At 50.4% G+C, this 19115-nt stretch overlaps 1 protein-coding gene across 2 annotated transcripts in view; it reads right to left on the reverse strand.

The window, feature by feature from the left end:
* The window catches only part of LOC135530572 (low affinity immunoglobulin gamma Fc region receptor III-A-like), a 63361-nt gene that overhangs the window by 17235 nt on the left and 27011 nt on the right, over positions 1–19115 (reverse strand). For both annotated transcript variants that reach the window (XM_064958869.1, XM_064958870.1), the window contains exons 3-4: positions 2905–3165; positions 400–648 (exon numbers count right to left, since the gene is read on the reverse strand). In XM_064958869.1, coding sequence (XP_064814941.1) covers positions 400–648; positions 2905–3165 — 510 coding nt within the window. The remainder of the gene's footprint in view (positions 1–399; positions 649–2904; positions 3166–19115) is intronic.

Genomic DNA, 19115 nt, shown 5'->3' on the forward strand with positions numbered 1-19115 from the left:
CCCAGTTTATAATGCAGGTTTCAGCACCTCTTAACAGTGTAAAGAAGAACCACCCAGTTTATAATGCAGGTTTCAGCACCTCTTAACAGTGTAAAGAAGAACCACCCAGTTTATAATGCAGGTTTCAGCACCTCTTAACAGTGTAAAGAAGAACCACCCAGTTTATAATGCAGGTTTCAGCACCTCTTAACAGTGTAAAGAAGAACCACCCAGTTTATAATGCAGGTTTCAGCACCTCTTAACAGTGTAAAGAAGAACCACCCAGTTTATAATGCAGGTTTCAGCACCTCTTAACAGTGTAAAGAAGAACCACCCAGTTTATAATGCAGGTTTCAGCACCTCTTAACAGTGTAAAGAAGAACCAGATAATCTGAATGTCAAGGTTTCTCATATTCTCACCTGTCACAGTCATCCAGCTCTCTGGTGATTCTCCTTTAGAGCTGGAGTTGTTACACTTGTAGAGTCCTTCATCTGACTTGGATACTGCAGGGATGGTCATCTCTCCTGGAGTCTCAGCCCTGATGAAGGATCCATCTTTGTAGAAAACAGCTGTGAGGTTAGAGGGAGTTACCTGATGTCTGCAGCGCAGAGTCACAGAATCTCCCTCAGTCACAGGAAGGGCAGGGCTCTCCAGGATCACAGCACCAGCTGTATATAATATATAAACATCATATATAAACAGGGCTCTCCAGGATCACAGCTCCAGCTGTATATAATATATAAACATCATATATAAACAGGGCTCTCCAGGATCACAGCTCCAGCTGTATATAATATATAAACATCATATATAAACAGGGCTCTCCAGGATCACAGCTCCAGCTGTATATAATATATAAACATCATATATAAACAGGGCTCTCCAGGATCACAGCTCCAGCTGTATATAATATATAAACATCATATATAAACAGGGCTCTCCAGGATCACAGCACCAGCTGTATATAATATATAAACATCATATATAAACAGGGCTCTCCAGGATCACAGCACCAACTGTATATAATATATAAACATCATATATAAACAGGGCTCTCCAGGATCACAGCACCAACTGTATATAATATATAAACATCATATATAAACAGGTCGCTCCAGGATCACAGCTCCAGCTGTATATAATATATAAACATCATATATAAAGAGGTCTCTCCAGGATCACAGCACCAGCTGTATATAATATATAAACATCATATATAAACAGGGCTCTCCAGGATCACAGCTCCAGCTGTATATAATATATAAACATCATATATAAAGAGGTCTCTCCAGGATCACAGCTCCAGCTGTATATAATATATAAACATCATATATAAACAGGGCTCTCCAGGATCACAGCTCCAGCTGTATATAATATATAAACATCATATATAAACAGGTCTCTCCAGGATCACAGCACCAACTGTATATAATATATAAACATCATATATAAACAGGGCTCTCCAGGATCACAGCTCCAGCTGTATATAATATATAAACATCATATATAAACAGGTCTCTCCAGGATCACAGCTCCAGCTGTATATAATATATAAACATCATATATAAACAGGGCTCTCAGGATCACAACTCCAGCTGTATATAATATATAAACATCATATATAAACAGGGCTCTCCAGGATCACAGCTCCAGCTGTATATAATATATAAACAGGTCTCTCCAGGATCACAGCACCAACTGTATATAATATATAAACATCATATATAAACAGGTCTCTCCAGGATCACAGCGCCAGCTGTATATAATATATAAACATCATATATAAACAGGGCTCTCCAGGATCACAGCTCCAGCTGTATATAATATATAAACAGGGCTCTCCAGGATCACAGCACCAACTGTATATAATATATAAACATCATATATAAACAGGGCTCTCCAGGATCACAGCTCCAGCTGTATATAATATATAAACATCATATATAAACAGGGCTCTCCAGGATCACAGCACCAGCTGTATATAATATATAAACATCATATATAAACAGGTCTCTCCAGGATCACAGCTCCAGCTGTATATAATATATAAACATCATATATAAACAGGTCTCTCCAGGATCACAGCACCAACTGTATATAATATATAAACATCATATATAAACAGGGCTCTCCAGGATCACAGCTACAGCTGTATATAATATATAAACATCATATATAAACAGGGCTCTCCAGGATCACAGCTCCAGCTGTATATAATATATAAACAGGTCTCTCCAGGATCACAGCACCAGCTGTATATAATATATAAACATCATATATAAACAGGTCCCTCCAGGATCACAGCTCCAGCTGTATATAATATATAAACATCATATATAAACAGGGCTCTCCAGGATCACAACTCCAGCTGTATATAATATATAAACATCATATATAAACAGGGCTCTCCAGGATCACAGCTACAGCTGTATATAATATATAAACATCATATATAAACAGGGCTCTCCAGGATCACAGCTCCAGCTGTATATAATATATAAACAGGTCTCTCCAGGATCACAGCTCCAGCTGTATATAATATATAAACATCATATATAAACAGGGTTCTCCAGGATCACAGCTCCAGCTGTATATAATATATAAACATCATATATAAACAGGGCTCTCCAGGATCACAGCTCCAGCTGTATATAATATATAAACATCATATATAAACAGGGCTCTCCAGGATCACAGCACCAACTGTATATAATATATAAACATCATATATAAACAGGGCTCTCCAGGATCACAGCTCCAACTGTATATAATATATAAACATCATATATAAACAGGGCTCTCCAGGATCACAGCTCCAGCTGTATATAATATATAAACATCATATATAAACATAACATCAGCTATCTGAAACCAGATGAACCACTAAACACTATAATGTCAGTAGATGGTGTTTGTGGACATACCATGTACTGTGATGTTGACAGCATGGCTGTGTTCTACAGACCCAGACTCACACCAGTACACTCCACTGTGCGATGTTATTAGTGACACGTTGCATGAAGACCCCCGTTGTTTTCCCCAGTCAGTATTACACTCTGAAAGGATTCCTCTCGATGTGTTCCTCACCACTCTCCATCCAGCAGAGTTCCCCTGAACCTCACAGCTCAGAGAGACAGACTCAAATTCAAAGAACTGAGATCTGTCAGGACTGACACTCAGAGAGGCTGGAAGAGAGAGAGAGAGGGAGAGAGAGAGGGAGGCAGAGAGAGAGAGAGAGAGAGAGAGAGAGAGAGAGAGAGAGAGAGAGAGAGAGTAAAATTATTAAAAATATAGGCCCTCAAGAGCAGTAAACCTGTATTGGAACAAAGATACTGAATCACAGCAGAGAGGCTATTCTCGAGGGAGAGAGAGAGCGAGAGCGGTCTAAAGTCATATTATTTCTAACAGAGATACTGTCTTGAGACAAGGCTTTATATTCTAACAGAGATGCTGAAACACAGCAGAGAGGCTATTCTCTAGCTGTTTAACCTGGTGATGAGGGTAGGATACTATCCTGGGACAAGGCTTTATATTCTAACAGAGATGCTGAAACACAGCAGAGAGGCTATTCTCTAGCTGTTTAACCTGGTGATGAGGGTAGGATACTATCCTGAGACAAGGCTTTATATTCTAACAGAGATGCTGAAACACAGCAGAGAGGCTATTCTCTAGCTGTTTAACCTGGTGATGAGGGTAGGATACTATCCTGAGACAAGGCTTTATATTCTAACAGAGATGCTGAAACACAGCAGAGAGGCTATTCTCTAGCTGTTTAACCTGGTAATGAGGGTAGGATACTATCCTGGGACAAGGCTTTATATACTAACAGAGATGCTGAAACACAGCAGAGAGGCTATTCTCTAGCTGTTTAACCTGGTGATGAGGGTAGGATACTATCCTGAGACAAGGCTTTATATTCTAACAGAGATGCTGAAACACAGCAGAGAGGCTATTCTCTAGCTGTTTAACCTGGTGATGAGGGTAGGATACTATCCTGAGACAAGGCTTTATATTCTAACAGAGATGCTGAAACACAGCAGAGAGGCTATTCTCTAGCTGTTTAACCTGGTGATGAGGGTAGGATACTATCCTGAGACAAGGCTTTATATTCTAACAGAGATGCTGAATCACAGCAGAGAGGCTATTCTCTAGCTGTTTAACCTGGTGATGAGGGTAGGATACTATCCTGAGACAAGGCTTTATATTCTAACAGAGATGCTGAAACACAGCAGAGAGGCTATTCTCTAGCTGTTTAACCTGGTGATGAGGGTAGGATACTATCCTGAGACAAGGCTTTATATTCTAACAGAGATGCTGAAACACAGCAGAGAGGCTATTCTCTAGCTGTTTAACCTGGTGATGAGGGTAGGATACTATCCTGCCACCCTAATATACAGTTTGACCGTGTAATTATAGTCATCTCTGTTAGTAGTAACTTGGGAAGGGTTAGTATAGGGTAGATAGGGTTAGTGTAGGGTAGGTAGGGTAGATAGGGTTAGTGTAGGGGTAGGTAGGGTAGATAGGGTTAGTGTAGGGCAGGTAGGGTTAGTGTAGGGGTAGGTAGGGTTAGTGTAGGGTAGGTGGGTTAGTGGGTAGGGTTAGTGTAGGGGTAGGGTTAGTGTAGGGCAGGTAGGTGTAGGGTGTGCAGGGCAGGTAGGGTTAGTGTAGGGCAGGGCAGGCCAGTGCAGGGCAGGCAGGGCCAGTGCAGGGCAGGCAGGGCCAGTGCAGGGCAGGTAGGGTTAGTGCAGGGGCAGGCAGGGCCAGTGCAGGGCAGGTAGGCCAGTGCAGGGGCAGGGTTAGTGTAGGGGCCGGCCAGGGTAGGTAGGGTTGGTGTAGGCAGGGCCAGTGCAGGGCAGGCAGGGCCAGTGTAGGGCAGGCAGGGCCAGTGCAGGGCAGGCAGGGTTAGTGCAGGGGTTGGCAGGGCCAGTGCAGGGCAGGTAGGGTTAGTGTAGGGGCAGGGCCAGTGTAGGGGTTGGTAGGATTAGTGTAGGGGTAGGCAGGGTTAGTGCAGGGCAGGCAGGGTTAGTGTAGGGTAGGTAGGGTTAGTGCAGGGCAGGCAGGGCCAGTGCAGGGGTAGGCAGGGTTAGTGCAGGGCAGGTAGGGCCAGTGTAGGGTAGGCAGGGCCAGTGTAGGGCAGGCAGGGCCAGGTAGGGTAGCTAGGGCCAGTGCAGGGCAGGCAGGGCCAGTGCAGGGCAGGCAGGGCAGGCAGGGCAGGCAGGGCCAGTGCAGGGCAGGCAGGGCCAGTGCAGGCAGGCAGGCCAGTGCAGGGCAGGCAGGGCCAGTGCAGGGCAGGCAGGGTTAGTGCAGGGCAGGCAGGCAGTGCAGGGCAGGCAGGCCAGTGCAGGGTAGCAGGGCCAGTGCAGGGCAGGCAGGGCCAGGTAGGAGTGCAGGCAGGCCAGTGCAGGGCAGGCAGGCCAGTGCAGGGCAGGCAGGGCCAGTGCAGGGGGTAGGTAGGGTTAGTGCAGGGCAGGCAGGGCCAGTGCAGGGGCAGGCAGGGCCAGTGCAGGGCAGGCAGGGCCAGTGCAGGCAGGCAGGCCAGTGCAGGGGTAGGCAGGGCCAGTGTAGGGCAGGCAGGGCCAGTGCAGGGCAGGCAGGGCCAGTGCAGGGGCAGGCAGGGTTAGTGTAGGGCAGGCAGGCCAGTGCAGGGCAGGCAGGGTTAGTGCAGGGCAGGCAGGGGTTAGTGCAGGGCAGGCAGGGCCAGTGCAGGGCAGGAGGGCCAGTGCAGGGCAGGCAGGATTAGTGTAGGGCAGGCAGGGCCAGTGCAGGGCAGGCAGGGTTAGTGCAGGGGCAGGCAGGGCCAGTGCAGGGCAGGCAGGGCAGGGCAGGGGTAGGCCAGGGCAGGGCAGGCAGGCCAGTGCAGGGCAGGTAGGGCGCGCAGGGCAGGCAGGGCCAGGTAGTGTAGGGCAGGCAGGACCAGTAGGGCAGGCAGGGCAGGGGGCCAGTGCAGGGGTAGGGCAGGTAGGGGGTTAGTGCAGGGCAGGCAGGGTTAGTGTAGGGCAGGTAGGGCAGACAGGGTTAGTGCAGGGCAGGTAGGGCCAGTGCAGGGCAGGTAGTAGGGGTGCAGGCAGGGGCAGGTAGGGCCAGTGTAGGGTAGGAAGGGTTAGTGCAGGGGAAGTGTAGGGTAGGTAGGGTTAGGGTAGGGTAGGTAGGGTTAGTGTAGGGGTAGGTAGGGCAGGTAGGGTTAGTGTAGGGTAGGTAGGGTTAGTGTAGGGCAGGCAGGGTTAGTGTAGGGGTAGGGCTTAGTGTAGGGTAGGTAGGGTTAGTGTAGGGCAGGCAGGGTTAGTGCAGGGCAGGTAGGGTTAGTGTAGGGCAGGTAGGGTTAGGGCCAGTGCAGGTAGGGTTAGTGTAGGGTAGGTAGGGTTAGTGTAGGGTAGGTAGGGTAGATAGGGTTAGTGTAGGCAGGTAGGGTTAGTGTAGGGGGTAGGTAGGATTAGTGTAGGGTAGGTAGGGTAGATAGCCAGTGTAGGGTAGGTAGGGTTAGTGTAGGGTAGGTAGGGTAAGTGTAGGGCAGGTAGGGGGTTAATGTAGGGTAGGTAGGCCAGCGCAGGGGTAGGTAGGATTAGTGTAGGGTAGGTAGGGTTAGTGCAGGGTAGGTAGGGTTAGTGTGGGGCAGGCAGGGGGTAGAGGGTAGGCTAGGGTTAGGCAGGGTAGGTAGGGTTAGTGCAGTGTAGGTAGGGTTCGTGTAGGGCAGGCAGGGGTAGATAGGGTTAGTGTAAGCGTAGGAAGGGTTAGTGTAGGGGGCTAGTGTAGGGCAGGCAGGGTTAGTGTAGGGTAGGTAGGGTTAGTGTAGGGCCAGGTAGGGTTAGTGCAGTGCAGGGTAGGTAGGGTTAGTGTAGGGCAGCCAGGGTTAGTGCAGGGCAGGTAGGGTTAGTGTAGGGCAGGTAGGGGCATTAGTGTAGGGTGGGTAGGGTTAATGTAGGGGTAGGCAGGGTTAGTGTAGGGGTAGTGTAAGTTAGGAATGGTTAGTGTAGGGGTAGGAAGGGTTAGTGTAGGGCAGGTAGGGTTAGTGTATGGGGTAGGTAGGGTTAGTGTAGGGTAGGTAGGGTTGGTTTAGGGTTGGTAGGGTTAGTGTAGGGTAGGTAGGGTTAGTGTAGGGGTAGGTAGGGTTAGTGTAGGGCAGGTAGGGTTAGTGTAGGGGTAGGCAGGGTTAGTGTAGGGGTAGTGCAGGGGCCAGCGCAGGGCACACTACACTGCACTCTACCCAAACTACCCTGGACTCTACCCACACTACACTGCACTCTACCCTAACTACACTGGACTCTACCCGCACTACACTGGACTCTACGTGCACTACACTGGACTCTACCCACACTACACTGGACTCTACACACACTACACTGGACTCTACCCACACTACACTGGACTCTACCCACACTACACTGCACTCTACCCACACTACACCAGACTCTACCCACACTACACTGGACTCTACCCACACTACACTGGACTCTACCCTCACTACACTGGACTCTACCCACACTACACTGGACTCTACACACACTACACTGGACTCTACCCACACTACACTGGACTCTACCCACAGTACACTGGACTCTACCCACACTAAACTGGACTCTACCCACACTACACTGGACTCTACCCACACTACACTGGACTCTACCCACACTACACTGGACTCTACCCACACTACACTGGACTCTACCCACACTACACTGGACTCTACCCACACTACACTGGACTCTACCAACACTATACTGGACTCTACCCACAGTACACTGGACTCTACCCACACTACACTGGACTCTACCCACACTACACTGGACTCTACCCGCACTACACTGGACTCTACCCACACTACAGTGACTCTACCCACACTACACTGTACTCTACCCACACTAAACTGGACTCTACCCACACTACACTGGACTCTACCCACACTACACTGGACTCTACCCACACTACACTGGACTCTACCCACACTACACTGGACTCTACCCACACTACACTGGACTCTACCCACACTACAGTAGACTCTACCCACACTACACTGGACTCTACCCACACTACACTGGACTCTACCCACACTACACTGGACTCTACCCACACTACACTGGACTCTACCCACACTACACTGGACTCTACCCACACTACACTGGACTCTACCCACACTACACTGGACTCTACCCACACTACACTGGACTCTACCCACACTACACTGGACTCTACCCACACTACACTGGACTCTACCCCCACACTACACTGGACTCTACCCACACTACACTGGACTCTACCCAAACTACACTGGACTCTACCCACACTACACTGGACTCTACCCACACTACACTGGACTCTACCCACACTACACTGGACTCTACCCACACTACACTGGACTCTACCCACACTACACTGGACTCTACCCACACTACACTGGACTCTACCCACACTACACTGGACTCTACCCACACTACACTGCACTCTACCCACACAACACTGGACTCTACCCACACTACACTGGACTCTACCCACACTACACTGGACTCTACCCACACTACACTGGACTCTACCCACACTACACTGGACTCTACCCACACTACACTGGACTCTACCCCCACACTACACTGGACTCTACCCCCACACTACACTGGACTCTACCCACACTACACTGGACTCTACCCACACTACACTGGACTCTACCCACACTACACTGGACTCTACCCACACTACACTGGACTCTACCCCCACTACACTGGACTCTACCCACACTACACTGGACTCTACCCACACTACACTGGACTCTACCCACACTACACTGGACTCTACCCCACACTACACTGGACTCTACCCACACTACACTGGACTCTACCCACACTACACTGCACTCTACCCACACTACACCAGACTCTACCCACACTACACTGGACTCTACCCACACTACACTGGACTCTACCCTCACTACACTGGACTCTACCCACACTACACTGGACTCTACACACACTACACTGGACTCTACCCACACTACACTGGACTCTACCCACACTACACTGGACCCTACCAACACTATACTGGACTCTACCCACAGTACACTGGACTCTACCACACTACACTGGACTCTACCCACACTACACTGGACTCTACCCACACTACACTGGACTCTACCCACACTACACTGGACTCTACCCACACTACACTGGACTCTACCAACACTATACTGGACTCTACCCACACTACACTGGACTCTACCCACACTACACTGGACTCTACCCACACTACACTGGACTCTACCAGCACTACAATGGACTCTACCCACACTACAGGACTCTACCCACACTACACTGTACTCTACCCACACTAAACTGGACTCTACCCACACTACACTGGACTCTACCCACACTACACTGCACTCTACCCTAACTACACTGGACTCTACCCGCACTACATTGGACTCTACCCACACTACACTGGACTCTACCCACACTACACTGGACTCTACCCTCACTACACTGGACTCTACCCACACTACACTGGACTCTACACACACTACACTGGACTCTACCCACACTACACTGGACTCTACCCACACTACACTGGACTCTACACACACTACACTGGACTCTACCCACACTACACTGGACTCTACCCACACACTATACTGGACTCTACCCACACTACACTGGACTCTACCCAAACTACACTGGACTCTATCCACACTACACTGGACTCTAAAGACACTACACTGGACTCTACCCACACTACACTGGACTCTACCCACACACTATACTGGACTCTACCCACACTACACTGGACTCTACCCACACTACACTGGACTCTACCCTCACTACACTGGACTCTACTCACACTACACAGGACTCTACACACACTACACTGGACTCTACCCACACTACACTGGACTCTACCCACACTACACTGGACCCTACCAACACTATATTGGACTCTACCCACAGTACACTGGACTCTACACACACTACACTGGACTCTACCCACACTACACTGGACTCTACCCACACTACACTGGACTCTACCCACACTACACTGGACTCTACCCACACTACACTGGACTCTACCAACACTATACTGGACTCTACCCACAGTACACTGGACTCTACCCACACTACACTGGACTCTACCCACACTACACTGGACTCTACCCGAACTACACTGGACTCTACCCACACTACAGTAGACTCTACCCACACTACACTGTACACTACCCACACTAAACTGGACTCTACCCACACTACACTGGACTCTACCCACACTACACTGGACTCTACCCACACTACACTGGACTCTACCACACTACACTGGACTCTACCCACACTACACTGAACTCTACCCACACACTACATTGGACTCTACGCACACTACACTGGACTCTACCCACACTACACTGGACTCTACCCACACTACACTGGACTCTACCCACACACTATACTGGACTCTATACTGGACTCTACCCACACTACACTCTACCCACACTACACTGGACTCTACCCACACTACACTGGACTCTACCCACACTACACTGCACTCTACCCACACTACATTGGACTCTACCCACACTACACTGGACTCTACCCACTCTACACTGGACTCTACCCACACTACACTGCACTCTACCCAAACTACACTGGACTCTACCCACACTACACTGCACTCTACCCAAACAACACTGGACTCTACCCGCACTACACTGGACTCTACCCGCACTACACTGGACTCTACCCACACTACACTGGACTCTACCCACACTACACTGGACTCTACCCACACTACACTGGACTCTACCCCCACACTACACTGGACTCTACCCCCACACTACACTGGACTCTACCCAAACTACACTGCACTCTACCCACACTACACTGGACTCTACCCACACTACACTGGACTCTACCCACACTACACTGGACTCTACCCCACTCTACACTGCCCACACTACACTGACTCTACCCACACTACACTGGACTCTACCCACACTACACTGGACTCTACCCACACACTACACTGGACTCTACCCCCACACTACACTGGACTCTACCCACACTACACTGCACTCTACCCACACTACACCAGACTCTACCCACACTACACCGGACTCTACCCACACTACACTGGACTCTACCCTCACTACACTGGACTCTACCCACACTACACTGGACTCTACACACACTACACTGGACTCTACCCACACTACACTGGACTCTACCCACACTACACTGGACCCTACCAACACTATATTGGACTCTACCCACACTACACTGGACTCTACCCACACTACACTGGACTCTACCCACACTACACTGGACTCTACCCACACTACACTGGACTCTACCCACACTACACTGGACTCTACCCACACTACACTGGACTCTACCAACACTATACTGGACTCTACCCACAGTACACTGGACTCTACCCACACTACACTAGACTCTACCCACACTACACTGGACTCTACCAGCACTACACTGGACTCTACCCACACTACAGTAGACTCTACCCACACTACACTGTACTCTACCCACACTAAACTGGACTCTACCCACACTACACTGCACTCTACCCACACTACACTGCACTCTACCCACACTACACTGGACTCTACCCACACTACACTCTACGTGCACTACACTGGACTCTACCCACACTACACTGGACTCTACCACACTACACTGGACTCTACCCACACTACACTGGACTCTACCCACACTACACTGCACTCTACCCACACTACACCAGACTCTACCCACACTACACTGGACTCTACCCACACTACACTGGACTCTACCCACACTACACTGGACTCTACCCACACACACTGGACTCTACTGGACTCTACCCACACTACACTGGACTCTACCCACACTACACTGGACTCTACACACACTACACTGGACTCTACCCACACTACACTGGACTCTACCCACACTACACTGGACTCTACCCACACTACACTGGACTCTACCCACACTACACTGGACTCTACCAACACTATACTGGACTCTACCCACACTACACTGGACTCTACCCACACTACACTGGACTCTACCCACACTACACTGGACTCTACCCACTACACTGGACTCTACCCACACTGTAGACTCTACCCACACTACACTGTACTCTACCCACACTAAACTGGACTCTACCCACACTACACTGGACTCTACCCACACTACACTGGACACCCACACTACACTGGACTCTACCCACACTACACTGGACTCTACCCACACCACTGTACTCTACCCACACTAAACTGGACTCTACCCACACTACACTGGACTCTACCCACACTACACTGGACTCTACCCACACTACACTGGACTCTACCCACACTACACTGGACTCTACCCACACTACACTGGACTCTACCCACACTACACTGGACTCTACCCACACTACACTGGACTCTACCCACACACTATACTGGACACTACACTGGACTCTACCCACACTACACTGGACTCTACCCACACTACACTGGACTCTACCCACACTACACTGGACTCTACCCACACTACACTGGACTCTACCACACTACACTGGACTCTACCCACACTACACTGGACTCTACCCACACTACACTGGACTCTACCAACACTATACTGGACTCTACCCACAGTACACTGGACTCTACCCACACTACACTGGACTCTACCCACACTACACTGGACTCTACCCGCACTACACTGGACTCTACCCACACTACAGTAGACTCTACCCACACTACACTGTACTCTACCCACACTAAACTGGACTCTACCCACACTACACTGGACTCTACCCACACTACACTGGACTCTACCCACACTACACTGGACTCTACCCACACTACACTGGACTCTACCCGCACTACACTGGACTCTACCCACACTACAGTAGACTCTACCCACACTACACTGTACTCTACCCACTACACTGGACTCTACCCACACTACACTGGACTCTACCCACACTACACTGGACTCTACCCACACTACACTGGACTCTACCCCACACTACACTGGACTCTACCCACACTACACTGGACTCTACCCACACTACACTGGACTCTACCCACACTACACTGGACTCTACCCACACTACACTGGACTCTACCCCACACTACACTGGACTCTACCCCCACACTACACTGGACTCTACCCAAACTACACTGCACTCTACCCACACTACACTGGACTCTACCCACACTACACTGGACTCTACCCCCACTCTACACTGGACTCTACCCACACTACACTGCACTCTACCCAAACTACCCTGGACTCTACCCACACTACACTGCACTCTACCCAACTACACTGGACTCTACCCGCACTACACTGGACTCTACGTGCACTACACTGGACTCTACCCACACTACACTGGACTCTACACACACTACTGGACTCTACCCACACTACACTGGACTCTACCCACACTACACTGGACTCTACCCACACTACACCAGACTCTACACACTGGACTCTACCCACACTACACTGGACTCTACCCTCACTACACTGGACTCTACCCACACTACACTGGACTCTACACACACTACACTGGACTCTACCCACACTACACTGGACTCTACCCACAGTACACTGGACTCTACCCACACTAAACTGGACTCTACCCACACTACACTGGACTCTACCCACACTACACTGGACTCTACCCACACTACACTGGACTCTACCCACACTACACTGGACTCTACCCACACTACACTGGACTCTACCCACACTACACTGGACTCTACCAACACTATACTGGACTCTACCCACAGTACACTGGACTCTACCCACACTACACTGGACTCTACCCACACTACACTGGACTCTACCCACACTACACTGGACTCTACCCACACTACAGTAGACTCTACCCACACTACACTGGACTCTACCCACACTAAACTGGACTCTACCCACACTACACTGGACTCTACCCACACTACACTGGACTCTACCCACACTACACTGGACTCTACCCACACTACACTGGACTCTACCCGCACTACACTGGACTCTACCCACACTACAGTAGACTCTACCCACACTACACTGTACTCTACCCACACTACACTGGACTCTACCCACACTACACTGGACTCTACCCACACTACACTGGACTCTACCCACACTACACTGGACTCTACCCCCACACTACACTGGACTCTACCCCCACACTACACTGGACTCTACCCACACTACACTGGACTCTACCCACACTACACTGGACTCTACCCACACTACACTGGACTCTACCCACACTACACTGGACTCTACCCACACTACACTGGACTCTACCCAAACTACCCACTCACTGACTCTACCCACACTACACTGGACTCTACCCACACTACACTGGACTCTACCCCACACTACACTGGACTCTACCCACACTACACTGCACTCTACCCAAACTACCCTGGACTCTACCCACACTACACTGGACTCTACCCAACTACACTGGACTCTACCCACACTACACTGGACTCTACCCACTACACTGGACTCTACCCACACTGGACTCTACCCACACTACACTGGACTCTACCCACACTACACTGGACTCTACCCACACTACACTCTACACTGGACTCTACCCACACTACACTGGACTCTACCCACACTACACTGGACTCTACCCACACTACACTGGACTCTACCCACACTACACTGGACTCTACCCACACTACACTGGACTCTACCCACACTACACTGGACTCTACCCACTACACTGGACTCTACCCACACTACACTGGACTCTACCCACACTACACTGGACTCTACCCACACTACACTGGACTCTACCCACACTACACTGGACTCTACCCACACTGGACTCTACCCACAGTACACTGGACTCTACCCACACTACACTGGACTCTACCCACACTACACTGGACTCTACCCACACTACACTGGACTCTACCCACACTACAGTAGACTCTACCCACACTACACTGTACTGGACTCTACCCACACTACACCTCTACCCACACTACACTGGACTCTACCCACACTACACTGGACTCTACCCACACTACACTGGACTCTACCCACACTGGACTCTACCCACACTACACTGGACTCTACCCACACTACACTGGACTCTACCCACACTACACTGGACTCTACCCACACTACACTGGACTACACTGCACTCTACCCACACTACACTGGACTCTACCCACACTACACTGGACTCTACCCTCACTACACTGGACTCTACCCACACTACACTGGACTCTACCCACTACACTGGACTCTACCCACACTACACTGGACTCTACCCACACTACACTGGACTCTACACACACTACACTGGACTCTACCCACACTACACTCTACCCACACTACACTGGACTCTACCCACACACTGGACTCTACCCACACTACACTGGACTCTACCCACACTACACTGGACTCTACCCACACTACACTGGACTCTACCCACACTACACTGGACTCTACCCACACTACACTGGACTCTACCCACACTACACTGGACTCTACCCACACTACACTGGACTCTACCCACACTACACTGGACTCTACCCACACTACAGTAGACTCTACCCACACTACACTGTACTCTACCCACACTAAACTGGACTCTACCCACACTACACTGGACTCTACCCACACTACACTGGACTCTACCCACACTACACTGGACTCTACCCACACTACACTGGACTCTACCCACACTACACTGACTCTACCCACACTGGACTCTACCCACACCCACACTACACTGGACTCTACCCACACTATACTGGACTCTATACTGGACTCTACCCACACTACACTGGACTCTACCCACACTACACTGGACTCTACCCACACTACACTGGACTCTACACTGCACTCTACCCACACTACACTGACTCTACCCACACTACACTGGACTCTACCCACTCTACACTGGACTCTACCCACACTACACTGGACTCTACCCACTACACTGGACTCTACCCACACTGGACTCTACCCAAACTACACTGGACTCTACCCACACTGGACTCTACCCGCACTACACTGGACTCTACCCACACTACACTGGACTCTACCCACACTACACTGGACTCTACCCACACTACACTGGACTCTACCCCCACACTACACTGGACTCTACCCACACTACACTGGACTCTACCCACACTACACTGGACTCTACCCACACTACACTGGACTCTACCCCCACACTACACTGGACTCTACCCACACTACACTGGACTCTACCCACACTACACTGGACTCTACCCACACTACACTGGACTCTACCCAAACACTACACTGGACTCTACCCACACTACACTGGACTCTACCCACACTACACTGGACTCTACCACACACTACACTGGACTCTACCCACACTGGACTCTACCCACACTACACTGGACTCTACCAACACTATACTGGACTCTACCCACAGTACACTGGACTCTACCCACACTACACTGGACTCTACCCACACTACACTGGACTCTACCCACACTACACTGGACTCTACCCACACTACACTGGACTCTACCCACACTACACTGTACTCTACCCACACTAAACTGGACTCTACCCACACTACACTGGACTCTACCCACACTACACTGGACTCTACCCACACTACACTGGACTCTACCCACACTACACTGGACTCTACCCACACACTGGACTCTACCCACACTACAGTAGACTCTACCCACACTACACTGTACTCTACCCGCACTACACTGGACTCTACCCACACTACACTGGACTCTACCCACACTACACTGGACTCTACCCACACTACACTGGACTCTACCCCCACACTACACTGGACTCTACCCCCACACTACACTGGACTCTACCCACACTACACTGGACTCTACCCACACTACACTGGACTCTACCCACACTACACTGGACTCTACCCCCACACTACACTGGACTCTACCCCCACTACACTGGACTCTACCCAAACTACACTGCACTCTACCCACACTACACTGGACTCTACCCACACTACACTGGACTCTACCCCCACTCTACACTGGACTCTACCCACACTACACTGCACTCTACCCAAACTACCCTGGACTCTACCCACACTACACTGCACTCTACCCTAACTACACTGGACTCTACCCGCACTACACTGGACTCTACGTGCACTACACTGGACTCTACCCACACTACACTGGACTCTACACACACTACACTGGACTCTACCCACACTACACTGGACTCTACCCACACTACACTGCACTCTACCCACACTACACCAGACTCTACCCACACTACACCGGACTCTACCCACACTACACTGGACTCTACCCTCACTACACTGGACTCTACCCACACTACACTGGACTCTACACACACTACACTGGACTCTACCCACACTACACTGGACTCTACCCACAGTACACTGGACTCTACCCACACTAAACTGGACTCTACCCACACTACACTGGACTCTACCCACACTACACTGGACTCTACCCACACTACACTGGACTCTACCACACTACACTGGACTCTACCCACACTACACTGGACTCTACCCACACTACACTGGACTCTACCAACACTATACTGGACTCTACCCACAGTACACTGGACTCTACCCACACTACACTGGACTCTACCCACACTACACTGGACTCTACCCGCACTACACTGGACTCTACCCACACTACAGTAGACTCTACCCACACTACACTGTACTCTACCCACACTAAACTGGACTCTACCCACACTACACTGGACTCTACCCACACTACACTGGACTCTACCCACACTACACTGGACTCTACCCACACTACACTGGACTCTACCCGCACTACACTGGACTCTACCCACACTACAGTAGACTCTACCCACACTACACTGTACTCTACCCGCACTACACTGGACTCTACCCACACTACACTGGACTCTACCCACACTACACTGGACTCTACCCACACTACACTGGACTCTACCCACACTACACTGGACTCTACCCCCACACTACACTGGACTCTACCCACACTACACTGGACTCTACCCACACTACACTGGACTCTACCCACACTACACTGGACTCTACCCCCACACTACACTGGACTCTACCCCCACACTACACTGGACTCTACCCAAACTACACTGCACTCTACCCACACTACACTGGACTCTACCCACACTACACTGGACTCTACCCCCACTCTACACTGGACTCTACCCACACTACACTGCACTCTACCCAAACTACCCTGGACTCTACCCACACTACACTGCACACTAACTACACTGGACTCTACCCGCACTACACTGGACTCTACGTGCACTACACTGGACTCTACCCACACTACACTGGACTCTACACACACTACACTGGACTCTACCCACTGCACTCTACCCACACTACACTGGACTCTACCCACACTACTCTACCGGACTCTACCCACACTACACTGGACTCTACCCACACTACACTGGACTCTACCCACACTACACTGGACTCTACACACACTACACTGGACTCTACCCACACTACACTGGACTCTACCCACAGTACACTGGACTCTACACACACTACACTGGACTCTACCCACACTACACTGGACTCTACCCACACTACACTGGACTCTACCCACACTACACTGGACTCTACCCACACTACACTGGACTCTACCCACTATACTGGACTCTACCCACAGTACACTGGACTCTACCCACACTACACTGGACTCTACCCACACTACACTGGACTCTACCCGCACACACTGGACTCTACCCACACTACAGGACTCTACCCACACTACACTGTACTCTACCCACACTAAACTGGACTCTACCCACACTACACTGGACTCTACCCACACTACACTGGACTCTACCCACACTACACTGGACTCTACCCGCACTACACTGGACTCTACCCACACTACACTGGACTCTACCCACACTACACTGGACTCTACACACACTACACTGGACTCTACCCACACTACACTGGACTCTACCCACACTACACTGCACTCTACCCACACTACACCAGACTCTACCCACACTACACTGGACTCTACCCACACTACACTGGACTCTACCCTCACTACACTGGACTCTACCCACACTACACTGGACTCTACACACTACACTGGACTCTACCCACACTACACTGGACTCTACCC

Source organism: Oncorhynchus masou, unplaced genomic scaffold, assembly GCF_036934945.1.
Source record: "Oncorhynchus masou masou isolate Uvic2021 unplaced genomic scaffold, UVic_Omas_1.1 unplaced_scaffold_1383, whole genome shotgun sequence".
Classification (NCBI taxonomy): domain Eukaryota; kingdom Metazoa; phylum Chordata; class Actinopteri; order Salmoniformes; family Salmonidae; genus Oncorhynchus; species Oncorhynchus masou.